This window comes from Acomys russatus, chromosome 14 (genome assembly GCF_903995435.1).
Source record: "Acomys russatus chromosome 14, mAcoRus1.1, whole genome shotgun sequence".
NCBI classification, from domain to species: domain Eukaryota; kingdom Metazoa; phylum Chordata; class Mammalia; order Rodentia; family Muridae; genus Acomys; species Acomys russatus.
In genome coordinates, this window is record NC_067150.1 from 42,142,045 (window position 1) to 42,169,753 (window position 27,709).

The following is a 27,709-nucleotide window of genomic DNA, read 5'->3' on the forward strand; positions in this document are numbered from 1 at the left end:
CCCACTAATATCCTCTCTCCCATTTCTTTTTTTTTTTTTTTTTTTTTTTTTTTTTTTGGTTTTTCGAGACAGGGTTTCTCTGTGTAGCCTTGGCCATCCTGGACTCACTTTGTAGACCAGGCTGGCCTCGAACTCACAGCGATCCGCCTGCCTCTGCCTCCCGAGTGCTGGGATTAAAGGCGTGCGCCACCACGCCCGGCTCTCTCTCCCATTTCTTTGCAGACAAGATCTGGTGATAAATGGACTTTGGCACATATACAACTCTAAAACCATAAATTACATATGTACACATCTCCCATAGTCATTCCATAGTCATTCCAGAGGTCTCTAATTGAGTAATAACGTGATAATTGAGCATTTACAATCAGTGTCCAGTTCATCTCAGAAGGAAAATTCTACTTTTACAACTTGTTCATTTCAATAAGCAACGTTCTTTTATTTGGAGGAAACTGCAGAATTCTCAAATTATACATTGAAGTTGTTTATAAATAAATACATAAATTCTCATTTATACCAAGAAGCTAGCTTATATCTTTAAGGAGGGGAAAGCTACTTTATATAGAGATTCATATAAAAATAACAGTTGGTTGAAGAGGTCTAAAAAATGCTGACTCTTAAAGTTTCACTTATTTTCCTTGAAGTTCTCATGAAGAATAAACTAAGATCAACAAAAAGGAAACTAGCTGGGCATGGTGGCGCACACCTTTGATCCCAGCACTTGGGAGGCAGAGACAAGGCAGATCACTCTGAGTTCGAGGCCAGCCTGGTCTACAATGCTAGTCCAGGACAGTCAAGGCTACACAGAGAAACCCTATCTCAAAAAAAAAAAGAAAAAAAGAAAAAAGAAAACTTTTAACTAGGGTTAGATTGCAAAATAAACTCTTCCCATAAGAATCAATTCTCATGACTTGGTTTCCCTCACACTAAATAAGTTGAATCAGTTAAACTCTAAATTGCAAGGTGTCATCCAGGTTACTTTTATGAGCCAGTCTTCAGGAAGCCACAATCTTGTGCATTCTTGTACCCTCAGGAAGGTTGTCTCACCAAAAAGTTAGGCCACACATCCCTTCACTAGGAGTATACAGCTTTAAGCTGATATTTGATTATTAAAGGGTACAATATTTGGGTGTAACAGGCATTTTTAAAAGATTCATTGCCAGGCGTTGTGGTGCACGCCTTTAATCCCAGCACTCCAGGAGGCAGAGGCAGGTGGATCTCTGTGAGTTCGAGGCCAGCCTGGTCTACAAAGAGAGTTCCAGGATAGCCAAGGCTACACAGAGAAACCCTGTCTTGGGGGAAAAATTCATTAATGCCTATTACAAATAAATTATCTGGACCACCTCAATAATAAAATTAACTAGTGAAACTTTAAAAGAACCACCTGTTTAATAGCATATAAATATAATGTCAGCAGACAGTGTAAAGTTCTTGGGTAAATTATAACAACATGGTTATAGGCTTCTCAAGGTACTTTTTGAACTCAGCAAGCCACTGGGCTCCAACCGCTCCATCCACAACTCGGTGATCACAGCTGAGTGTAACAGACATCATGCTAGCCACATCAAATCTAGAAAGGAGAAACATCAGTGGGTATTCCGAGAGAATCCAATGAACCCGAGACAGCAGCCACCATGTGCTGATTCCACCCATAATCCTACCCAGGTGGATTATTTCCAATTCATTCATCCATAGGACTGACTTTAGGTTTCTTATATGCTAGGCAAGCACTTTACTACTGAACTATATTCCCAGGCCTCTCTATTTAAACACAAAAACTGGTTTTTAAATTTCTAATACAGGTAACCAGGTTGATCTTGAACTTGCCATGTAAGCTTAGAGCCTTTTGTTTTGGTTTGGTTTGGTTTGGTTTTTTTTGAGATAGGGTTTCTCTGTGTAGCCTTGGCTGTCCTGGGCTCCCTTTGTAGACCAGGCTGGCCTCGAACTCACTACGATCCGCCTGCCTCTGCCTCCTGAGTGCTGGGATTAAACTGTTTTGTTTTTTCAAGACAGGGTTTCTCTATGTAGCCCTGGCTGTCCTGGACTCGCTTTGTAGGTCATGCTGACCTGGAACTCACAGTGATCCACTTGCCTCTGCTTCCTGAATGGTGGCTTTGAACTTCTAACCCTCTTGATTTGGGTCCTAGAGTAGCTGCGATTATAGATCTGTACATGAAAACTGGGTCCACCCATTTTTTTCTTTAGTGCAAACTGGCAGCTTGAAGGAAAACTAAATACATCCCTGGGAACGTGTTCTATACCACACAGAAACCAAAGTCTGCTTTTTGTCTGTTTTTGATGTAGACCTTGTTTTTTGGTTTTTGGTTTTTTGTTTTTCCTCCAAGACAAGGTCTCTCTGTGTAGCCTTGGCTGTCCTGGACTCACTTTGTAGACCAGGCTGGCCTCGAATTCATAAAGATCCACCTGCCTCTGCCTCCCCAGTGAGAGTGCCGAGATTACAAGCATATGCCACTGCGTCTGGCTTAGAGCTACTTTTTTGGAAGTTATTAGCGTATTGTTTTTTGCATGCTCTTGTAGTAAAATGGCAAGGACTTAACTTGTTTTCCTTTGCATTTCATGCTATATCTATGTAAAATACCCTCTCCACTTTTTTTTTTTTTTTTTTTTTTTTGGTTTTTGGAGACAGGGTTTTTCTGCGTAGCCTTGGCTGTCCTGGACTGCTTTGTAGACCAGGCTGGCTTCGAACTCACAGAGATCCACCTGCCTCTGCCTCCCTGCATGCTGGGATTACAGGCATGCGCCACCATGCCCAGCTGTACCCTGTCCATTTTCTACTCACCCTTTTTCATTATCTGCTGGGACCAGCTTATCCTCTGAAGCACCAATTGCCAAAATACATGCCTGGGGTGGGTTAATAATCGCAGAGAAATTCTTAATTCCAAACATCCCTAAATTGGAGATTGTAAATGTTCCACCCTAAAGGAAAAAGTTTAAAAATAAATTACAATGACAACATATCCCAGAAAAGAAATTAAAAATATTATTTGAAAAGGCTGTGAGATAATCTTTTATTTAAGAAAGTCTTGAATAGGACACACATGACAAACCAAAGTCAATTGTACTGGTTTTTTCATGCAATTATGAAAATATGTCTATCAGCTCTTCCCATGTAACTCGACCACTTTATTTTCAAGACTAAGTATCATAAGTGTAAGTAGCAAAATCAAAATAAAAAAAATGCAACAAAAGAATGACTTCAAAGTAATACATGTCTTACAGCTCAGGGATGGCGTCCTACCTGGAACTCGTGAGGCTGAAGTTTGCCCTCTCTTGCTTTGGATGCTAAAGAAACAACGTCACTAGCAATGGTTTCCAGTCCTTTTATGTGCGCATTAAACACAATAGGAGTGATAAGTCCTGCAGGAGTACTGACAGCAACGCTGACATCAACCACGTGATTTCTGTTGAAAAAGAAAATGGAATCAAACTCATCATAGCAGCAGGGGCCTGGAGAGATGGTTCAGTGGTTAAGAAGGCTGACTGCTCTCCCAGAGGACCTAGGTTCAATTGCCAGCATCCACATGACAGCTCCCAACTGTCTGTAACTCCATTTGCAAGGGATCTGACACCCTCACACAGACATACATGCAGGCAAAGCACCAGTGAACACAAAAATAAATAAATCTTTAAAAAAAAGCCAGCGATCTGGGGGAGGGGGCGGAGGGATGTCTCCCTCAGTTCTTCTACCCTCTGCTCTGAAAAAAAGAAAGAAAGAAAGAAGCAAGCAAGCAAGGAAAACAAAAACAAAAACAAAAACCCCAAAGAAGTACCAAGCTGAATATGGATCTTGGCTGTTTACTTCAAACACTGTAGGTGCTTAGGATGTAGCTTAGTGGTAGAGCACCTGTCTATACACAAAGTCCCAAGTCTGATACCCTATACTACTAACCAGCGCCCCCCCCCACACACACACATGCACGTACACACACGCGCGCGCGCGCGCACACACAATTTTGGAAGCAATTCTGCTATGGTTCAGAGATGTCTATCCTACGTGTTAATAGCTTGATGTATTTTCTCTTTCACTTGAACTTTTCTCGATGTTCTTGATTAACACACCACGGGCTCACAAATACATCATCATAGTCAGCATGAAACAAACTGGCCTTTCTGGGTTGTGAGCACACTGGCTGGATAAAGTCTCTGCAACAAAGCTTGAGCACACGGAGCGAGTGAGAGGAGGGTACGCTGTGGAGTTGGGGATGGCAAGATGGCTCAGTGAGTAAAGGCGCCTGCAGCCAAGCTGACAACTTCAGTTCAATCCTGGGCCCTCACGTGGTGGAAGGAGAGCCAGAAGTTGCCCTGCAGCTGGTCATGGCTCACATGTACATCAAAGGGGGGGGGTGGTGGTGAGGCAGAAGGCAGAATGATTGGGAAGTAGAAAGAAAGGGACGGGGAGGGAGGAAGGAAAACAAAAACAGCAGAGACACCATGGGTGCCCAGGACACAGAGGTGACCATGCCTCAGGAGAAACTTGAGGTAGGACTCCCAATCTTTCCTAGAATACATCAGCAAGGGCCCTTAACCTGAGAGGAGCACCTGACTTTTATTTGTTGAGACATGTCTCTCTCAGTAGGTTAGGTGACCTAAACTGTATCTGTACCCTTTGTAGAGCTTTTTTCAGTAACACAGTACACTTGAGTATTTCCCTAACCTCTGTGACTTGTCCAGGTAAAGGGGTCATGGGAGCCTGTTTGTAGTCAGTTGCCAGATCTGAGAGCAGCATCTAAAGAGGATCAGTCATGTGGGACTGAGGCCGAATCTCTGAGGCCTGACACTGTCTCCAGGTACACAGACTGAAGCACCTAGCTGCTGTCCACAACACTCTGACGACATGTGAGTGTGTGAGCATAGAAAAGAAAGGGAGAAAAGGGTTTTTTCTTTTAATAATAATTGTAATAATACTAGGGCTGGAGAGATGGCTCGGTTCAAAGCATCCACTGCTCTTGAAAAGGAACCGAATTTGGTTCTTAGCATCTATGTCAGGCAGCCACTCTAGTTTTAAAGGATTTGGTGCCTTGGATCTCCTTGGGCATCAGTGCTTATGTGCACATACCCAGACACAGAGACACCTTAAGATCATAATTAAAAATAAATTTAAAATCTATAAAAGTGCCTACCTACATACTAGAAAAGGCCTGAGCTTGGGCTGGAATGCTGACACTGATCAACTTGCTGGCCTGGGACAAGCTACAGAACTCACTGAGCCTCCATTTCTTCATCTAAAAAATGCAAGTGAAAATAGTTAACTGATAGAGGGGTCCCAAAGACCTAATGAAATGTACCAAGCCAGCCATGCAGCTGTACATCCACAAATACTTTTGCGTATGGTCACTATATTGTCAAGCACTACCTCAAGTAGTTTCATGCTTACGCATTTACCTGATTACCCATGGCATCAATCTCCCCCCCCCCCAGCTGCAGTTAGCAGACACAAGCAAACTGCACATTCTCCAGTCACATACTGTCTTATGACTGTGTCCATCCAAGACGAGTTTGCTTCGGGGACTTTCAAACAAGCCAAAGCTGAAGCTTTTATGATGAAGTCATTGACGGAGATCTTCCCTTTTCCTTCAAGCATCTGTTAAGACAACAACCAGCTAGTTGTATTATACTCTCCCCAATAATCAGGTTCCTTTATTTGTTTAATGGAGGTCTTAGGAGGTTGCTTCACTGCAGCAGCCGAACACTGTGACTTATGGTACTATTTTCATTCAACTGAACCAAAATGGGTTTTTTTTTTCTTCTTTCTTTCATTTTTGTTTGTTTGTTTGTCTGTTTTTTAAGACATCACCACTGCCCAGTGGCGTTTTCTTTTTAAAAGGTCAAGTAAATGACAACCACACTAACAAATGTTTGGTTGAGAAAAAGGAAACAGAATCAAATTCCTTATATCAGGAATGAAATGGAGGACATATTATTTCTTCAATAATAAGTATTACAAATACCCAATACCAATAAATTAGACAGCCTAGATAAAATGCACAAGTTTCTGGAAAGAAACAACCAATAAAGAGTATAAACTCAGCCAGTTGTGAGGCAAAGGCAAGTGGATCTTTGTGAGTTCGAGGCCAGCCTGGTCTACAATGCTAGTCCAGGACAGCCAAGGCTACACAGAGAAACCCTGTCTCAAAAAGCAAAAAACAAACAAATAACTAGAGTATAAACTCAGAATAAACATAATCATGAGATGAAGCTGGTGAGGGAATCTGCTCACACAGAAGACTAGATACAGATAGCTTGGTTTTTTCAAGACAGGGTTTCTCTGTCCCGGAACCAACTAGTTCTGTAGACCAGGCTAGCCTAGTACTCACAAAATTCTGCCTCCAGAGGCCTGGGATTAAAGGCATGTGCCGCCACCACCCAGCAATTTGCCAATTTCACCAAACATTTAAAGGCTAGCATAAAATCTTCACCTAGCCCTCTAAAAAGAAAATGGAAGAGCAACGTGACAATTTCCCAGTGTTAGTCTCATTCCAAAATCAGATAAAAACGCAATAATTAAAACCTAGACATTATTTATGAATATAACAGAAGAGCCCTTAACAAAATACTAGCAGACGGGGGCTGGAGAGATGGCTCAGAGGTTAAGAGCACTGTCTGTTCTCCCAAAAGTCCTGAGTTCAATTCCCAGCAACCACATGGCTGCTCATAACCATCTATAATGAGATCTAGTGCCCTCTTCAGGTGTACGGGCAGAATACTGTATAAATAATCAATGAATAAATAAATCTTTAAAAAAAAAAGTACTAGCAGACAAAACCTAGCAATTATGTAGTAAGGGCCATTAGTTATGGCCAAATGGGATTTGTCTCAGGAATACAGGCCCTGTAACATCTAAAGGCCAACTGCAGTGTGCAGAGCAGCAGGTGACCACAGTCCAATCCACTCAGGAGGCTTAGGCTTCATATTGAGAAATTATGGACAGAACAGAAACACCACACAACAGCCTCCACAGCCCGGAAAGACAACAAAATTCAATACCACAAAAACTGAACTTGGAGGAAACCTCCTGATGATTAAAAAAATACAACCCCTCATAACTATCTCTCCTCATACTTTGTGGTCGACAAGTTACTCCCCCTAAGATCACAATAAGACAAGACATCTCCAAGGGAATCTGTCACCCTCTTATGGCTGGCCTGCACACACACGTGCACATATATTTGCACAGACACAATACACACAAATAATAAAGTTTTAAAAAAAGAATAGCTGATACATGCTACAACATAGCCACACCTTGGAACACATGATAAACGGCAAGCATCCGGTAAAGACTTGCTATGAGTCTAGTCAGGGAATCCCACATTTACGTACTGGTAAATCTTCCAACACACAGATGTAAGGCTGAGGAGACTGGAAGGATTGAGAGATATGGCAAATAGCTATTTGGGGCCATGAAAATGTTTCAAATTTACCCCGGTAACTTGAATGTATTCTGAAAGACCCTGAGTGGGACACTTCAAATGCATGAATTGGCCATGGCGTTAGCATGGTATGAATATTTTAAAAAGTCATTCAAACCAGTACACCAACTACATTGGATACATGCATCTGTTTCAATACTTTGAGTTTTAAAAATATTTTAGTTGTAGCTGTGCAGTCGTAGCACACGCCTTTAATCTGAGCACTTGGGAGGCAGAGGAAGGTGGATCTCTATAAGCCCAAGGCCAGCCTGGTCTACAGAGTGAGTTCCAAGACAGCCAGGGCTACAGAGAAACCCTGTGTCGAAAAACAAAACAACAAAAAAATTTCAGTTGTGTGTGTGCGCGCGCGCACGTGCATGAATATACATATGAGTATCACATGCAAATAGAAGCCTGTGGAGGTCAGAAGAGGTGCTAGATCCCCTGCCAGTGAAGTTAGGGACAATGGGAAGTTGATGTGTTTATACTGGGAATTGAACATAAAATGGGTCCTCTGCAAGGACAAGTGTTCCTAACCCTGAGCCATCTCTTTAGCCTGTTTCTGTATTTGGACAGTAACTGTCAATATACCATCTTTAATTCCCGCAACCACTTACAGCTCTGCTGCTGATTCACTCATGCAATCAGTTATATGCCTCACGTGTGTCCACTCTGGGCTGGGTACATGTGTATGAAGCAGCGAACAGTAAACAAAACGCCTGCTCTTGTGGAGCACACCTTCTAAAACGGTGAGCAACAGAGAGGCATACGGTATCTCAGAAAGTGGTGTGGAACAGGGGGAGGGAGAAAAGGCTGTAAATTTAAGACCAGCCAAGGCTATACATGTCAAGTTCTTTTTTGTTTTGTTTTGTTTTTTGTTTTTTTGTTTTTTTTGAGACAGGGTCTCTCTGTGTAGCCTTGGCTGTCTTGGACTCACTACATAGACCAGGCTGGCCTCAAACTCACAGCGATCCGCCTGCCTCTGCCTCCCAACTGTTGGGATGAAAGGCATGCACCACCACACCCAGCCCACATCAAGTTCTTAAGGAGGTGAAGGAGGAAGCCACGTGGACACAGCAGCTTCTACATTGACAGAACACAGTACAGGGTGTAAAGTAGGGATACTGAGAAAAAGCAAGACAACCAGTATGTCTTTTCAGTGGTGGGTTGCAAATACCCTGTGAAGGGCCCTGCAGGCCACTCTAAGGAGTTGATGGAGTTCTGTTCTATCATTTTATTTTCATTGTTATCACCATTATTATTTTATTTACACTGGTATTCTGCCTCCATGTATGTCTGTGTGAGGATGTCAAATCCTCTGGAACTGGAACTACAGACAGTTTTGAACTGCCATGTGGGTGCTAGGATTTGAACCTAGGTCCTTTGGAAGAGCAGCCAATACTCTTAACCACTGAGCCATCTCTCCAGCACCCGTTGTATTTTTTAAAGAATTTTTATATTTATTCATCTTATGTGGTTGAATGTCTTCATCACTCACTCTCTGCCTTATTTATTTATTTGTAAAGACCTATTTTATATACATATGTGTGTGTGTGTATCATGTGTGAGCCTGTTGCTTACGGCAGTGAGACATCTAGACTTTGGTTGATGTTTTGTGTTAGTGCTGAGAGCGCCATACTTGTGCACCGAGCACTTCGCAGACCTCCGTCCCCGACTCTTATTCCTACTTTAACCTTCACAATTTTTAACTATCAGCCTGAATTTTCTTCAACTCTCTGCCAATCCCATATTTTCCACAGTTCGGCCACATTTGTCTTGCAGCACTGTAAATTCTCCAACTATCATTGGTCTCCATCAACTCTGGTGAGCTCTAGTACTGAACACACAAGCATGATTCAGAAGACAATCAAGAGGCAGCTTCATAAAGAGCCTGGTCTACAAATGAATACGTCACCTTCATAGAACCTTCCTTCCTTGTGACATTTAGTAGTGCCCCAATTCCATTATAAACTCATGATGAAGACAGACTGCTTTCTGCTCTCAATTCCCAAAAGTGCCTTGCACTGAGCGAATTGTGCGTGTGGTGTCTGACTATAAATACATGAATATCATTTCTTAGCTACCAAAGCAGCCTTAAGCATCAAATCACAGTGAACTTGCTGGACTAATATCTATTCATGGCAAAGTGAGTTTTAATTGCTAACTTCTTTTTTCTTTGAGACTGTGTAACAGTACTGGCTGGCCTCAAACTCAGAGATCCACCTGCCTCTGCCTCCCAGAGCGCTGGGATCAAAGGCATGCACCACCTCACCCAGCTTAAATTCTAATCAAGGGTTAACAGATAAGCTAACAGGTAAGCCGGACAAGGTGGTGCACTCCTGTAATCTGAACATCTTAGAAGTCTTGGCAGGAGGACCGCAAGGTCAGTGCAGACTTCAGGTATACGGAGTTCCAGGTGTGGGCTACATAGTGAGACACTGTCCAGAAACCTGCAACAAATAAAAACGTCCAACGAGCAATTTCAAGAGACAGTAATTTTCCATCATTAATGGTTTCTAACAGCAAAGCACAAGGGCCATACTGTAAAGCATCGTGGGACGACAGAACTGCTGGATTTTACCTTATTCAGTTCCTTCCGTACCAACAGCACCTCTCCCATATTTACATCAACAGAAAGGTAATAATGAGGTATAGTCTGCTTCGACTGCATCAGCCTCTGCGCAATCACCTGAAACCAGAGATTTCAACATCAGTTCTCAGGTGTCACCAGACCTTACCTAACTCAGTCTGCTTAGCTCTTTCTTCCTCAGCTCCCTGGTAGCTTATTCACAGAGCAAGAAAAAGGACTGCACCTCCTAGTAGGTTAGCCAAAACAGACTCCTTCACCCCAGTCACTCAGCTGACCAAATCAAACTCCCTTAAACTAGGAATCTAGCATGTTCCACATCAAGGTCCTTCTCAGAGCTCTCCAGCACGGCACAACTACACCCACAGCTCTGGCTCCAGACTGCGGTGGCTTCTTACTCGACGAATGTTGCTGATGGGGATATCTGTGAAGACACCCGCAGGAGTTGCTGCAACTGTTGGACCCGGGGGAGCGATGGCAGCTGCTGCAGCCTAAGAGGGAAAAGACAAAGCACTTAGTGACTGTGGCTCAACCTCGGCATGGACTGGAGAACCCCCTGTGACGTGCTACTGCTGTGGAGGACTGCAGGCAGAGCGAAGCAGCCAAGGTAAGAGAGTGTCCGGCTCCATGCCCACAGACGAAAGGGACTTGAATTGGGCTGCTTATTTAAGCGTACTGTTCTTGAGCCAGGTGAGGTGCCCAGCGCCTGTGATCCCAGCACTTGGAGAGGCAGAGGCAGGCTGATCTCTGTGCGTCTGAGGCCAGCCTGGTCTACAAGTTGAGTCTAGGACATTCAAAGCTACACAGAAAAAAACCCCGTGTTGGGGGGAAGTTTGACTTCAAGTTCAAGGTTAGCCTGCTTCCTCAGTATAACCAGGGAAGGTGGAGGGTGTGGTGAAGAGTACAGAAAACAAAACATTTTTAAATTAAATAATTAAAGAAATATAAAAATAAAGGCTGTGGGCCAGAGATCTAGCTCGGTTGCAGGAATATTTGGCAAGCATGTGTGGAGCCTTAGATTCAATTCCAACAACAATAACACTTTTAAGCTAAGTATGGCTAAAACCAAATAAATAAATAAATAAATAAATAAATAAAAATTTAAAAGCCAAATGTAACTCACAGGAGCAGCCTTAGAAGGCACAAAAGAGTCAATGTCCTTCTTGGTGATTCTGCCTTCTGGTCCCGTCCCTAAAAAAACATATATAAATATATATACACACACACACACGTATCACATGTGACAACACACCAATAGTTCTCCAAGGTCAACACTGTAACCCTGAAAAGACTCCCTCTCTCTTAGAACAGTGGCTTTGTTAATTACTCATTAATCCACAGCCCTGGATCATCCTGTTCTTTTTTTTTTTTTGGATATTTATTTGTTTAGTTGGTTTTGAAGACAGGGTTTCTTTGTCTATCTCTGGCTGCCCTGGGACTCACTCTGTAGACCAGGCTGTCCCAGAACTTAAGAGATCTTCCTGCCTCTGCTTCCTGAGAGTTGGGACTAAAGGAGTGTGCCATCACCACCTGGCCAACAATGGTTCTTTTTAACTATTTCTGGAGCATAAGATGACTTTTTAACCCCGAAAAACCCATGCCAAAGTCGGGGTCTGCAAATAGACACATGCCCAAGCCTGCTGCACAGGGTGTGCATCGGAAGAGGGGCAGTCTTATATGGCGAGTATATTCCAAACGCTATTTTAACTGGAAATGTTGGGGGTCATCTTACACACTGGAAAATACATTATTGTAAATAGTAACCATCTTTCTTTTGTAAAGTTTCACACAGTTAAACTAAACTTTTTTTTTTTCCATTTTCTTACTTTATTTCCTTACTTTTAAGTTGGGAAATACTGACATAAGCATAACACTGATCATAGTTTATAAATCTAAAAGGAAAATTAGCTGTTGGCTGTGGTTATCTTAAAAGCAAAACAAAACAAAAATCAACAACAAAAATAAAACAGAGAACCCCCCAATTTGGAACCGACACTTACTTGACCATAAAGTATTTCTTTGTGTAAGGTTGACAATTTTTTAAAAAAGATTTATTTATTTATTATTTGTACAGTAAGTATTCTGCCTGCATTTGTGCCGGCAGGCCAGAAGAGGGCACCAGATCTCACTATAGATGGTCCTGAGCCACCATGTGCTTGCTGGGAATTGAACTTTGGAAGAATTGACAGTGTTCTTAACCTCTGTCTGAGCCATCTCTCCAGCTCGGTTGACAATTTTCTAAAGAAAAACTTTTTTACTTCAGAATATCATGAATAATGTGTAACTGCAATGATCTCATCTTTAGAATCATTCATTTTCCATAATTTATAGGTTTTTCACTCCAACCAAAACCAAACCACCCATGTCACAAACCAAGGAGGAAATACTACAATGCCTTTAAGTTCCCTCATAGGCTTAATTTATTCAATTTCCCCTCCCCCTCCCATCTATAACTCAGGGTTAAGATTAGGGTTAGGGTCTCAGGTTTAGGCTTAGGCCCAATTACATCATCCTGGCCTTGAAGCAAATTCAGAACTTAGTTATAATACCTTTTACACTGGCCCACTTCTAGAAAAAAATTGGTCAAAATGGTTCATCTTCCCCCATGGCAGCCTTTTAAAGGATTCCCGTTGTGTGCAGTTCTTCCCAATTCCTTTCCTTCGTTATGAAAACAGAGTTGGCTAGAACTGTTTATCCTCACCAGGAGCTCTAGAACACAGGCGGCAGGTACCGCTGTTAGATTCCTCGCCTTTTAAGCACACAGAAACCACAACCTCCCCTACAGCCAGGGTTGGCTTGATGCCACGACCCTCAACCCCTCAAGAGGAACCCGGCCTCCCACCAGTTTGCTGAGCTAGCCAATGCTTTTCCTCGCTTTGCCAGGTCCCCAAGAAAGCACAATAGGTGATCATAAACCAATATGGTATAAAGGGGAGAACTAGACTGGCTGTAAAATGCAGGTTCTGTCAAATCAGGCAGCTAACTACAGTCACCTGTGGGATGGAGTTTACAGCACCAGCCCTGGTGCACAGCTGTATTGTGAAAACAAAATGGGACAGTGAGGCAAAAGGTGCTGTGCACCAAAATACACATGGCCACCTGGACTCAACACCAGAAGCCTCAGCAGCTTCTTCCTCAGTAGGTAACATTTTTGGCTAAGTTTACTAAGCACCCTGCCCTCGCTATCTGACTTGGTTCTTTTGTTTCTTCCTTTCTCTTGCTCCCTCCCCTCCACAACCTTAGTAATAAATAAATAAATTTAAATCCCCTGAAATCCATAACAAGTTCTTACCATTGCAAATGGTATTTGCTTTTTTCAGTCATGCCTCTTTATATCAGTCACAGCACAGCTAATGAGGTAGCAAAGGAGCGGGCTTCTGAATAAGGGACATGAGCCTTGTTAGTCTCTAAAGACCAGACACTTGGTTAAAGTGTGGTAACTTTCAATCTGCTTTCCACTCTCCCTCCCCATCTCCTCGTCCCTCTCCTGCTTCCTGCACCAGTTCCACTAAGGGGAGAGAGACTGGAAGCTGCTGAGTTCAGTGACCACTGGCCAGTGATTCACTCAACGTCTTTATGATGACACCTCATGAGAATTAATGCCTTGAGATCCGGTGAGGACAGCAACGAGACGGCAAGCCTGGAGAGTGCCTGGATGCTCGGTGCAATCCTACCAACACGCCTGCCCCAAGCATCTCTTCCATTGGCTGTGTGTGAGCTGCATTCTTTGCAATAGACAAATGATAGTACATAAGGTCTCAGTCATTTAGCTAATTATCAAACCCAAGGAGAATTGGCAACCTTTGATTTACTGCTAATGAGTTACACTAAAAGGAATCTCAAGTCAGAGCTGCCTTCACCTGTGGAGTCTCGTGCTAACTTTGGGTCATTACAGTCAGACTAGACCGAACTGTTGGACATGCAGTTGGTAGTAATAGTGAAAAAACTGCAAACAGCACCTAACCATGGATCCTGAGCTCACTGAGCCACAAAAGCCTGCTTCAATTCCCAGAACAAAAACAAAAAATAAGTAAAACAAAGGAGACTCCAGTCCCTCTGCTGAGCCTCATCAGCCCTGACCTCATTCCTTTGTCCCTCCCTTCCTCCCCCCACATCACATTCCTCAGACTACTGTGCAATTATTTCCGTGCAAAACTCTACAGTGTGCTTATCTTCTCACTAAGCACCATGGTGACTCGGTGCTGCTTGGAATAAAAAGCTTGTGCTTGTTTGACTCAGCTCAGAACTGAAAATCTGAAACAGATGCACACAAGTTTCCCAGAAACCTAACTGTCCTTTTAAATTGTTCCCAATCCCTAGGCTATTTTACTACTATCTATGTATTTTCGGTTTTTCGAGACAGGGTTTCTCTGTGCAATACCCCTGGCTGTCCTGGACTCCACTTTGTACACCAGGCTGGCCTTGAACTCAGAGATTCTGTCCTCTACTTCCTTAGTGCTGGGATTAAAGGCATGCGCCACTACCTAGCCCAGCCCCTAGGCTACTTTATAATCTCTCTAATCTCAACCCATCCCAGACTTTCCAAACTGATAACCTAATTTACAGATTAAACAATACCAGAGAGGGACTCTTTTTTTTTATAAAGATTTATTTATTTATTATTATGTATACAGTGTTTTACCTGCATGTATGCCTGCAGGCCAGAAGAGGGCATCAAATCATATTATAGCCGGTTGTGAGCCACCATGTGGTTTCTGAGACTTGAACTCTGGACCTCTGGATGAGCAGTCAGTGCTCTTAACCTCTGAGCCATCTCTCCAGCCCCCAGAGAGGGATTCTTTTTTTTTTTTTTTTTTAAGAGAGGGATTCTTATCTTCCACCACCAACCATCTATAATCTCAAAGCAGATAACGCCTTCTAGATTATATGAAAGGTCATTCTCACTTCTCAAGAATTCTGTTTTCTGCCAAACCATCCTACTCTGTGTCATCCTCTGGCAACAGCTAGAGATACCTTTGTGCTTCAGGAATGCTACTGAATTCACGCTAGACCACTGTGCACAGCCCCAGCCACCTCGGTCCGGGAGCCCAGCAGGCCTGGCTTCTTGTGACTCTTCTCACCGCGGTCTTCCAGTCTACCCTTTGCTCTCTGTGCTCCGCTATGTGCTGCTGGCCTACGGCTGTGTGCCAAAATGCCTTCCTCTAACACTTCATAAGGCTGGCTCACAGATGAGCCCGTGTCTGGAGATGAGGTCGTGTGTCACCTCAGAAAGATCCTCCTCACCCACCCTGACTAAAAATCGTTGTGTCCTGTCTCACTGACAGGTCTGTCACTGAGTCTATTTCTTTTCAGCTCTGAAGTCACCTCAGTTCATGAAACTGTAGAGCCAGGACAGCTAATATGCTTTCTCTACACAAACACTGCGTACTTACTGGTCTTCACAACTTATTAAGCCAGAGTCAGGAAAAGTCACACTGCTAGCATAAGGCAGAGCTAACATTCAAACCTGAGCATTCTAGCTCTGGACCCCATTCTTAACTACAATGCTAGACTTCTGCTCACTTCATTCTCTCCTGCTGGCCAGTGAAGCCAGAATGCGCTCCATCTTATAAACATGTATTGGATGCACAGATTATACTTGATGCTTAGCTAACAGTATATGTGCTTAGCTAACAGTAAAGGAACCACATAACCAAGCCTGTATGAAAACAACACTGGTGTTCTTCAACTTATTCGTCTAGTAGAATAAACAGCATGGTTCTTCAGGCATAGTTATTAGCTCAGCCCCTCTGCTCCATGAAATGCCTTAACTCTGTCTCTGACACTAAGCACAAATGTGTAAAGGATGGCAACAACAAAACAGCAGCTTGGCAGTGGGCAAGAACCAGCCTGAGGGCACACAGCCGCAGACCTGCGAGACCACTCTATCTCTCTTCAGTGACTATGGCAGCAGGGACGGGCAGCACAGGGTAACGGGAACAATACAGGACTTAAACGAGGACCCAGTGGCTCAGGCCTGTAATCCTAGCTACTCAGGAGGCTAAAGATAGAACATTGAAAGTTCAGGGTCAGTGTGGGCAATTTATTCTCTTTTATTTATTCTGAGATGCTATATCAAAATATAAAGAGAGGGGCTAAGAATATCCATGAGTGTTACAGTGCCTGTCTAGTCTGAATGAGGTCTTATGTTCAACCCTAGTACCTCCCCCTGCTGCAGAAAAAAAGAAAGAGAAGAACTGGGCTGTGAGAAGGCTCAATGTGTAAGGGTGTTGCTGCCTGGCTGGTAACCTGAGTTCAACCTCCATGCATGAGGTGTCACACTGTACATAGAGGTCAGAGGACAGGTGACAGGATCAGGTCTGTTTCTGCCATGTGGGTCCCAGGGATAGTACTCAGTCAGCAGCAGCAAGCACTTTTACCTGACGAGCCATCTCCCCAGCCCTGTTTGGCTTATTGCTACACTCAGTCAACCTATTACACAGCCAGGTCCTATCACTCAGTATTGCTCAACAAGCACATATTCTTTTGCCAACCATTAAGTAAGACAGGATAAAAAGACAGGTAAATTGTGGGTCAATGAGAAGGGGAAGGCGCCCTCACAGACAGAAGCCGCTCCTCTCACCAGCTGAGAAGCAAGAGTTCTAATAATTAGCATCTAAAGGCCGATTCTCCTCCCAGTGATAAGCCAGCAAATTTCTAGGGAGCTTACCAGAAGCCCCATTTATAGTCGAAGACTCATACTAAACCTTGTGAAACCTTGTGGCTCCTGGTTTTATCTCTCAGCTAATAATTCCATCCACTGAACCTCCACAGCCACCCTATAATCTCACTTACAAAGAGAGGGAGCGGGAGAAAAGAGCCACCAAAGTGGTATATATGGCTAATGGTGGGACATTTAACTGCAGCTCTCCCTGGGGGACCCATATTCACAAGTATGTCTGACTTACTCTGACTCTCCCTTAAGAAGCCCATGCTGACAATTGGGTGTGTCTTACTTCCCTGAGCATACTTCTCTTAACCCATGCTTAAAGTCTTCATTAAGAGTATCTTTTATACAAGTAGAACAATATGATAGGCAGATTTGGGCCCAGGGGTCCCGCTCAAACTAAGGCACCAGCCAAGGACAATACAGGAGGTAAACTTTAAACCCCTTCCCAGATCTAGCCAATGGTCAGAATATTCTCCACAGTTGAGTGGAGAGTGTGATATGACTTTCTCACGTACTCTGGTGCCTCACATTTGACCATCCCCTGGAGGGGGAGACCCGGTGGCACTCAGAGAAAGGACAGCAGGTAGCCAAGAAGAGACTTGATACCCTATGAGAATATATAGGGGGAGGTAATCCCCCTCAGGAACAGTCATAGGGGTGGGGAATAATGGGAAAGTGGGGGGGGGGAGGAATGGGAGGATACAAGGGATGGGATAAACATTGAGATGTAACAAGAATAAATTAATTAAAAAAAAATTCCCATTTAAAAAAAAAAAAAAGAGTATCTTTTAATAGACTGCACTGTTTTTTTGATGGGCTTTCCTTTGTGACCACCTTTCTTCTTTCTCCTTTTGTTTTGTTTTGTTTTGTTTTTTCAAGAGTAGCTCTGACAGTCCTGGACCTCACTCTGTAGACCGAGCTGACCCTGGGATGGCCAGAGATGTATCTGCCTCTGCCTTCCAAGTGATAGGATTAAAGATGCAGGCCACCATGCCTGGCTTGTGAATGCCTTTCTACTTTTAATAAAACTCCAATCCAGCTTCTTTCTGACAGGCCCTGGAACTCTACTCTGCATCAACAGCACAAAGCCTGGGTTTGCCAGATCTGAGGTCCCTAAGATCAAGGTAGCCCTGAGGGCTCTGAGGACAATGTGGGGCGATGCTTCCTTTCCTCACCCCTGCTGTTAAAGGCTTCCTACGCATAGCAGGGGACATTTAAAACACAGGCACACTAGGCAGGCCAAATGAAGCACAGCATGCTTTCCCCACTCCACGAGCAACCCCACGCAGCTGTATCTGCTGCTCTTGCAGCCAGCATTTAACTGAACTTTAACTGTATAACCTCTTCTTTCAAATAGAAACTTACCTTTAACTTGGGTGAGGTCAATCCCTTTCTCTGCTGCCAACTTCTTTGCAAGAGGGCTGACGAACACTCTTCCCTTTGGTCCAGTAGGAGCAGCTGAGGGTGTGGGTGCTAAGGGCTGCGGAGTGGGAGTAACAGCTGCCACCTTTGGGAAAAAGTTAGAAAGCATCCACTCATCACTGCAAAGACAGTCTGAAAGAACACAATCCATATTTTATAAGGTAAAAATCTTCATAATCACAAATGATGTTTGTGAGCTTTCTTGGTTTGACTAATAGAAAATGGCAACAACACTTTCTGTCAGAGACAGAAACACCTCAGATTAACAGATGTCGCTGGTCACTTTTCCACATGTAGGATCTGGAAACACAGGAAGCTCAGCTGTCACCTTGCTGAAAGGGTCATTTCCCAATTCAGAAGCGTACCTACCGGGGGTGCAACAGGTGGGGGAGCTTGTGGCTTTAAGCTGGTCACTTCCGTTGGCCTGTAGTCTGCAAACGCTGCTATATCCTCCTGTTTTTCTACTATGATACAAAGTGGGGTTCCCAGGGGAACATCTCTTGTGCCTTCAGGGACCAAGATTTTTGCCAGATAACCTTCTTCTTGTACTTCAAAGCCTTAAGTAGAAAGAAAAATATTATGGGACTCAAGACTCCACCATCCGTACACCCTCACTAGGGTTTCAGGAAAAGGCTTTTCATATTCATTGGGTTTTTTTGTTTGTTTTTACAAACTACTTAATCTCCCTGTGCCTCTGTTTCTCTTTCTTTCTTTGTTTCTTTACTTAATGTTTTGATTTTCGATAGGGTTACTCTGTAGCCTTGGCCACCCTGGACTCAATTTGTAGATGGGGTAGCCTTGAACTCACAGAGATCTGCCTGCCTCTGCCTCCTCAAATGCTGGGATTACAAGTGTGAGCTATCATGTCCGGCACCATTTGGGAACAGGAATAGTACAGTCAACCCTCTGTCCACAGGTTCTGCATCCCTAACTCCACCAGCTGTGAGTCAGATTGTTGCTGACACGTACTATGAGGTTAGCCCATGGAGATCTGAACTTAGCACATACACATTTTATTCCTGCAACAATTTCCTAAGTAATATAGTGTAACACCTATTCACACAGCACTGTTGTATTAGGCATTATAAGTAACTGGAAATGATAAGAGTGTACAGCGGCAGAGGCATAAACAGAAGAAGTTCTACTAGTTTGCTTGAGGCCCTGGATTCAATCCCAGTAACCTCCCACCCCACCCCCACTTACATAGGGAACTTGACTCTATAGATTTCTATCCTTGAATCAGTTTGCCAACACATATACCAAGGAATGACCATCCTCACATAAACATTATGGACTTAAGTCAGTTAATGCTTCTTAAGTACTTAGAAACAGCACCCCACACAAAGTAAATAAAGTGCAGTTGGCCCTCCAAATCTATGAGATCAAAACAATTTGGGAAAAAACCTGCACCTCTGCTTACCACACAGATGAGTTTCTGAAGCCAATCTTTGTGGATAGTGACATAACTGTGTCTGTTCTACCAAGACTGCAGACAGCAGCTCGATCTGGGAGTTTCTGAAAACACCTCAAGGGCGGCCCTTATGTGACACTCACGGGATTCTAAGATGGTATCAGCTGTCCTGCTCCAAGAATTACGTGGAAGCCAAATTACGAGAACTACCAAGGAGGATAGTAACGTGGGGTTTCAGCACTAAAAGTTTTCTAGGAGCTTCTCAAAGACTGTACTTGACGTTACACTAAATATTCCGGTGTGGTGACGTACAGCATCTCTGGGCTTTGCGTCGACAGCTTGTTATTCAGCTGCCCTTAGACTTATAAAAGCAAAACCTAAGCCTGGGTGTGGTGGCTGTTTTCTTGTAACCACACCCCCAGGAGGCTGAAGCAAGAGGAAGTCAAGCTCAGAGGCAGCCTGAGCGACCTAAGTTCAAGTCCAGACTAGGTTACATAGCAAGGAGTTCCCTATAAAGAAATAGCAGCATGGCATGATGATGCCTTTGAGCCTAGCACTCGGATCTCTTCTGAGTTCCAGGGTGAGTGGGGCCCTGTCTCAGAAACTAATTAATCAACTACATGTTAAAAAGTAAAAGCAAGTAGCTGCCAGCGGCAAGTTCTGCCCGGAGGATCTTGCTTTCTGCAGTTCCGCCTCTCCTTGGTAAACACATCTCCAACGAATCCTTCCATTTCCCAACTGCGAATACTCAATTAAAAAATGTGTTGAAGCTGGACAGAAATAGCCCACACCTTCGACCTAAGGCTTGCCAGCACCTTTACCCACACCAAACCATCTTGTTGGCCTTTACTTTGTCCTTAAAACAGAACCATTTCTACTAGTGAAAGCTATGGGGAACCAGGCACAGTGGAGCAAGCCTGTAATCCCAGGACTTGAACTTGGAGGCTGACACTGAAGGACTGCAGATTAAAAGACCAATTGCATCTCAAAAGAAAAAAAGAAAGAAAAAGAATGAAATAAAAGAAAAAAATTTAACTATGAAAAAGTATAATATGTGAAAAAATAAGATGAAATTGCTCTGGTGGGAGGGGAGGGCCTTGTCTTTGATTCCTTTTGGCCCTAGCTGCCATGAAAACAGCAGGTGTGAAGAAGCACTGTCTGTGAGCACTGCTGCCTGATGTCTCCTATGTCCTGTCGTGCCGATACGGCATGGATGGACCTCCTGCCCCTGTAAACTATGGAAGAACATCAAGACGTTCATAATGCCTAGGATTATCAATAAATACAGGCACAAATTCATGCCTACACAGTGGGTTCTGTTTCAGAGAATAAAGTAAATCAATGAAGGGGGCACATGGAAACGTGATACATGTGACGACTGGCGTTCATGTCACTTTCAAGTGATGAGAGTAATCTACATCCTGGGTACTGTTTTCCCTCAAAGTCATCTGAAACCCGTTGGTATTTCCTGCCCTAGCAGGTGTGACTTTCTTCCCCCTCCCTCCTTCTTTTCCTACATTTAGACTCTGGTTACCGTAAAGATGTAACTGACAGAGCAAACCTTGGCCTAAAAACAGACCTCAAAGCCGGGCGTGGTGGCGCACGCCTTTAATCCCAGCACTTCGGGAGGCAGAGGCAGGCGGATCGTTGTGAGTTCGAGGGCAGCCTGGGCTACAAAAGTGAGGATAGCAAGGACTTGTCTCCAAAAAATAAAATAGACCTTGACATAACCTCGATCAATGAGCATAGCTCAGAACTGACACATGTGGCTGTACATGACTTTGATGTAAAATGTCATCCCCTAGACAGTAAATCCCAGGAGTTAGAAACTTCCTATCATCACTCACTCAGTACAGGATAGGATGGCCATTCTCCTCCTCACTCAACTGCCAACAGCTGAAGAAATCTCACCTATGGTGGCCTTGTCAGTCTCTATCTCCGCCAGTAAGTCTCCTTCACTTAGCTTCTCACCCACTTTCTTTTCCCATCTCTGGATGGTGCCCACAGTCATGGTGGGGGACAGGGCAGGAAGAAGTACCTGCAGAAACAAATATGTCACTGCTTAGGCAGGAAGCTCTGCACACAAAAGCACCCAGGTAAGCGCATGCAATGTCATGCAGTGAGAGACTGGTAATGCAGTCACTCATCGCATCAGACCTGGTGGCATTAATCTGTAATCTCAACGCTCAAAAGGCAGAAGGGAAGGATCATGGGCTTGAGACCAGCCTGGACTACACAGTGAGACCTTGCCTCAAAAGTTAAACCACAACCCAAAACCAAATTACCCAGCACAGCAAAGTCCTGTGCTTGATCGCTCTCTAGGTCAGTGGCTCTCAACCTTCCTAATGCTGCGACCCTTTAATATAGTTCCTTGTGCTGTGGTGACCCAGCCATAAAGCTGTATTAGTTGCTATTTTATAACTATAATTTGGCCACTGTTATGAATTGTAATGTAAATGTCTGATTTGCAGGAGATCTTGATATTCAACCCCTGTGAAAGAGTCCTTTGACCCCTCACGGGGCTGCGACCCACAGGTTGAGAACCACTCATCTAGGTTAAAATGGATACTTTTCATTTTCACAGAATGATCTGGGTCTAGACAAAGCACTCTGTTGAATTTGCTGTGTTCTGCAATGAACATCAACTTGTCTTTCCACACATAGAAACCACACTTTTTTCACACCTATTAGATATAATGGTTTTTTTGGTTTTGTTTTGTTTTTGTTTTTTCAAGACAGGGTTTCTCTGTGTAGCCTTGGCTGTCCTGGACTCACTTTGTAGACCAGGCTGGCCTCAAACTCATAGCGATCCAAAAGCCTCTGCCTCCCCAAGTGCTGGGATTAAAGGCGTGTGCCACCACGCCGAGCCCTGCATATAAGGTTCTTGTTGTTTTTAATTAGGCCGATGTTTCAACAGTTAAAAGCATTTGCTGCTCTTGCATACGACCCAAGTTCAGTTCCCAACACCCACTTGGGCCAGCTCACAACCACCCGCAGCTCCAGCTTCAGGGGATCCAGTCCCGCCTCGGGTAGTACCAGCATGCACATGTGTACACACACAATTTTTAAGAATGAACATTAAGAGCTCTTCTTGGAGAAAAGGATTAAGTTTAATAGAGGAGTACTTGACTAGCATGTATGAGGGAAAAAACATAAAGCCAAACATCATTCTTCATGAACTACAGTAAGAATACATTGTTTTTGAAAACTGCTAAAATAATTTCTGGTGTGTGTGTGTGGTGTGGACAGGTGTATGCAAGCATGTAGTGCAGAAGCCAGAGGAAGATATAGTGTCCTGTGCTATCTCCCTTGTTTCCTTGAGATAGGCCCTCTAGCTTACGTCAACAGCAAAGCCTCACTCTCCAACTGTCCTGCCTCCGCTCCCCACAGCACTATGGTTAGAGAAGAGAACTTACTCAGTAAGTTGTTTTCTGACCTCCACACATATAAGCACAGTGTGCCCACTTACACACTAAACACATGTTAAAAAAAAAAAAAAAAAAACAAAGACTTTGGTTTTGTTTTTTTGAAACAAGGATTCTGTGTGGTCCTGGCTGTCCTGGAACTCTCTCTGTAGATCAGGCTGGCCTCAAACTCAGAGATCCACATGTCTCTGCTTCTAGAGTGCTAAGATTAAAGGCGTGAACTACCACACGTGGCTAATACATGTAAAAATGTTAACTGTATTCCTATTTATATGATTGTGTCCACTGAATTTGGTTCTCAGTTAATATGGACTTTATTTGCTTTCGTCTTAGTCATTTAAGTAGCAATAGCCTTATACTAAGGAAAAAATAGTTTCAGTCAAAACTGTCACTAGAAGTGGGGAAAAAATAAAACAAGGCTTAGAAAATTCTTTAAAAATCACTTCCTGCTCAGAATTTATTGTTTCATAATCACCAGTGAAGTAAATTAAAGTAGCATCATGTGACACAACTGAGTCTTCAAAGAAACCAGAAATCTCCACTTCAGCACGAGTGTGTGAAAGTCTTAGGGGGCAAGCCCACCATGGTGGCACACGCCCTTAATCCCAGCACTGAAGAGGCAGAGGCAGGTGGATCTCTGTGAGTTCGAGACCAGCCTGGTCTATAGAGGATTCCAGGACAGCCAGGGCTAAAACAGAGAAGCCGTCTCGAAAAACAAAAAACAAAAAAAATTCTTAGGGGACAATTCTAACACTTGAACACAAAGCACCATAAAAAGAAGAAATGAGGTCTTGTGTAATAAAATAAGGCTGCTGAATTAAAAGAAATAAACTGTGAAAGCTGAAGACCAGGCAACATTTCATGACATGATCGTTACCAACAGATTTGGAACATGATTTCCAAAGAACCTGATTCATTCAGAAAACTTCTTATAAAATTAAGGAAAGGTCAAATCTTTTTTTTTTTGAGACAGGGTTTCTTTGTGCAGCCTTGGCTGTCCTGTACTCACTTTGTAGACCAGGCTGGCCTCGAACTCACAGCAAGCTGCCTGCCTCTGCCTCCTCAGTGCTGGGATTAAAGGCGTGTGCCACCATGTCCCAAGAAAGGTCAAATCTTAGTCCTTTAGATTATTTACTTCCAACATCAAAGTCAAACCCTAATTTCTAATAAAGTGATTTAGTGGATGTGCCTTGGCATCTGTATGGGTTTTCTGTGGTTTTTTTTTTTTTTTTTTTTTTGGCTCCTTTTCCCCGGTTTGTTTGTTTTGCCCAATTCTAGTTTATTTTTATTTTATTATTGTTGTTTTCTTTTTTAGATGCCTGCTTGTTTCCTAGAGAGAAAAGAAAAGGGTGTGGATTTGAATAGGTAGGGAAGTAGAGAGGATCTGGGAGGAGTTGAGGGGTGGAAACCGTAATCTGATGAAAGGAAATGTCGCTGGGCATAGTCGTGCACGCCTTTGGTCCCAGCACTCAGGGAGGCAGAGGCAGGCAGATCTGTGAGTTCCAGGCCAGCCAAGGCTACACAGAGGAACCCTGTCTCAAGAAACCACCCCCCCCCCAAAAAAAAAAAGAAAAGAAAAAGAAAAACTGTTATTTTAAAGAAAAGCACAATTTAGTTTCTTAAAGATTACTTAGGTCTCTAGAAATGGTATTTATGGCCACTAGCTTTGTTACCATGTTATCCTGTATACTTATTCCATACTTCTTTTTAAATCATTTATTTTTATGTGCTTGATGTTTTGCTTGCGTGTATGTCTGTGTAAGAGTGTTGGATCCCCTGGAACTGCACCTACAGACAGTTGTGAGCTGCCGTGTGGGTGCTAGGAATCAAAACCGGGTCCTCTGGAAGAGGAGCCAGTGCTCTTAACCACTGAGCCATCTCTCCAGTCCCTTTATACTTATTCTTTATTGTTACTTTTCTCATTTATGAGTATTATTGGAATACTTCACCTATGCTTGGAACTGGGCCCCTCTAAACCAAAGAAAAACTTTATCTGGTGACTTTCCTTCAACCAACAGCACCAGCTCTCTACTTAAATTCTACTTGTATAGGAAAAAAAGAAATCATTTCCGAAACCGTGAATACCGTTTTTTGAGGGAGAAAAGTCCAGCATTGTCCTGTGTCCTGTGCTAAGGCTGAGAAAAGCCAAGGAAACTGTCCAAGCTCACACACTTAGAAACGACAATCAAGAATAAAAGCTGTCAGTTTCACAGTTAAATCTCTGCTGAACGACAAGCGCTTATCATATTTAATGACAAATTCCTAGGATGCAATAACAAATGGATAAATAACAAGTCATGAGGAGCCAGCACTCAGACGCTGAGCCTTACCTGCATGTGAGTAGGTAAGGAGCTACCAGGGGCTGCAGAAGGTGCGGCTGGTGCAGCAGCTGGAGCTGGAGCTGGTGGGGCTGGGGCTGAGGCTGCCTGGGGGGTAGCTGTTGCTGAATCCAACGTATAATTTTTAAAGGCCTCAATATCCTCAGGCCTGAAGGAAAAGAATACATAAATATCGAGATTACAAAGCAAATTCAGTCCCTCCCCCCAGCAAGTCTTCAAAAGTCTTTAACTTCCAATTGGGGTTAAAATGCTCTTAAAGTGCCAAATGTTCTCAAATTACACGGTTTTTGTTTTTGTTCTTTTTGTTTTTTGTTTTTTGAACTCACTTTTCAACTGTGATGCAGATGATGGATCCAACTGGAACATCTCTGGTCCCTTCAGCAACAAGGATCTTTGCCATATAGCACTCCTCCAAACTCTCAAATCCAACAGTGGCTTTATCAGTTTCAACCTGTTAACACAAAGCAGTAGCTCAGGGTTGTACTGCCAACAAACAGTTAATAATTAGAATGGGTCTAGAATTCCATATGAAAAAATAAATAAGCCCACTACCACAGACTTGAAAAAATGGTTTAGAAACAGCCTGAGTAGTAGCCAGGCATTGCTAGCATTCAGTGGCAGAGGGAGACAGATTTCTGGGACCTGCAGAGCTTCCTGGTGAAACTCTGTCTCAAGAACAGTTAGTTTAGGCCGGGCATGGTGGCACATGCCTTTAATCTCAGCACTCGGGAGGCAGAGGCAGGTGGATCGCTGTGAGTTCGAGGCCAGCCAGCCTGGTCTACAAAGCGAGTCCAGGACAGCCCAGGCTACACAGAGAAACCCTGTCTCAAAATAGTAATAATAATAATAATAATAATAATAATAATAATAATAATAATAATAATAATAATAATACAGTTAGTTTAGCTAGCTGCTGTCAACTTACCTAACCAATCATTTCTAATAACGGGGGGGGGGGGGGGGGAGAAGTTTCTTAAAGAGAAAGAAGTAACTACCCACCACCAGAAGGCAAAGCCTCGGTCGATTTAACAAAGCCACTCCCTTAGAATCATCTGCATATTTTAAAACTTACCTCTGCAATTAGTTCACCCTCATTGATTTTTTCCCCTTCTTTTTTTTCCCAGCGGGCTATGGTGCCCGCCTGCATTGTAGGGGAAAGGGAAGGCAATGGGACCTGAGAGAGAAAAAAGAAGCACAAATTTAGACAGAGATACTTAACTCTCGGCGTGGTTTAGAGTTTCATCCACCCAATTCCGTGCAAAGTATTTACTGAGTCCCCTTACAAACCGGTCACTGGGGATACAAAGGGAGTTAGTGCACCCCAGAAGTGGCAGGTTGATTCCAGTCAGTCCAAGTGGCTCTGAGAAAGCACGTGAGGCTCCGCAGAGCTTTTAGCATAGAGCCAAGGCTTGGAGCTCTTTTTCAATGGAAAAGATCCCTACTGGGAAGGTCTTGGGCACGGGACGGTAATAGATCCGGAAGGGACCTGGCTCCCGGAGGCCTCTCAAGGAGGAGTCCCCCACGCCAATGAGCCGGCTCTGAAGGACAACCGGGTCCGGGGTGGAGCACTCACCTTTTGGTGCGGAGGGAGGCTGTAGGAGCGGCGGCTGGGCGACCCCAGGAGCTGCCGCAGTAAGCGGTTACGCGGCACGGTAGCCGAGCCGGAGCTCCAGCCGCACAGCGAGCGGACCCCATAGCTCGGGGTCCCGTTGCTGCAACGAGCCTCAGCGAGGCCGGCCCGCGGGCTCCCGCACGGAGTCCCGGGACCTTCTTTCAAGGCTGCCCACCGAGCCCCGAGCCCGGCCCTGGGGACTGCACTCTGCGCCCGCCGCGCACAGACGCGCCACATACTGCCACCGACCCCCCAAGCCCCAAAAGCTCCGCCGTCTCCGGAGTGACCTCTCCAAGAGCAGCGCGGCTCTGCCGTCAGCCGCACCCTGCCGTCGCGCAGTGTCGTAAAAGCGGCTCCTTGGACCGGCGACCGGAACGCACGGAGCCCGCGCCCCTCTGCGGAGAACCGGCCGTGGGTACCCGGGAGGGACCCTCGCCGCCGGTTAGGATCCGAGCGACAGAGTCACTTCGAGGCAGCCGTAGGCGGCGCACGTTTGGAAGAACGGGAAAGGCTTGGGGATGTGGGAGGCCCTAGCAGAGATGTCTCAAAGGGTGGGTAGTACGGCCCGCTCGAAGGCGGTGACCTAAAGGGACAAGAGGGTCGCGCGGTCAGGGAGGCGGTGCCTCCTGGAACAGCTTTGCTTTGACAAAAAGCTGAGGAATGAGCCCAGACCGACCACAATCCAAAGCTTTAGGTTAGTGGTTGTGGGCGCACAGCCGAAAGTTAGAGGAAGGAAAGGCCCGCGAATGACCTCTTGGGGTTCAGGGGGTGTCCCTTGGCTACAGACCCCGACCCACGCAGTCTGTCCTAGGTCCG

General features: G+C 44.3%; 1 protein-coding gene across 1 annotated transcript; it reads right to left on the reverse strand.

The window, feature by feature from the left end:
* Window positions 1–1,432: 1,432 nt before the first annotated feature.
* Window positions 1,433–27,224, reverse strand: Dlat (dihydrolipoamide S-acetyltransferase). The gene is made up of 14 exons (XM_051156418.1): window positions 26,855–27,224; window positions 26,354–26,455; window positions 25,608–25,732; window positions 25,273–25,429; window positions 21,429–21,555; window positions 18,476–18,663; window positions 18,050–18,191; window positions 11,138–11,205; window positions 10,413–10,505; window positions 10,009–10,116; window positions 5,484–5,599; window positions 3,257–3,419; window positions 2,798–2,934; window positions 1,433–1,567 (listed from the first exon to the last, which is right to left on the reverse strand). Exons 1-14 carry the CDS (start codon window positions 27,128–27,130, stop codon window positions 1,438–1,440), a joined length of 1,932 nt encoding a protein of 643 aa, XP_051012375.1. The 5' UTR covers window positions 27,131–27,224; the 3' UTR covers window positions 1,433–1,437.
* Window positions 27,225–27,709: the final 485 nt, after the last annotated feature.

Excerpts from the sequence above, each read along its gene's own strand:
- Dlat (XM_051156418.1), bottom strand. The coding sequence starts at position 27,130 with ATGTGGCGCGTCTGTGCGCGGCGGGCGCAGAGTGCAGTCCCCAGGGCC. Across the intron at positions 25,430-25,607 it reads ATCTGCATCACAGTTGAAAA|GCCTGAGGATATTGAGGCCT; the intron begins GTGAGTTCAAAA and ends CTTTTCCTTCAG. Across the intron at positions 21,556-25,272 it reads CCTTACCTACTCACATGCAG|GTACTTCTTCCTGCCCTGTC; the intron begins GTAAGGCTCAGC and ends TTGTTTCTGCAG.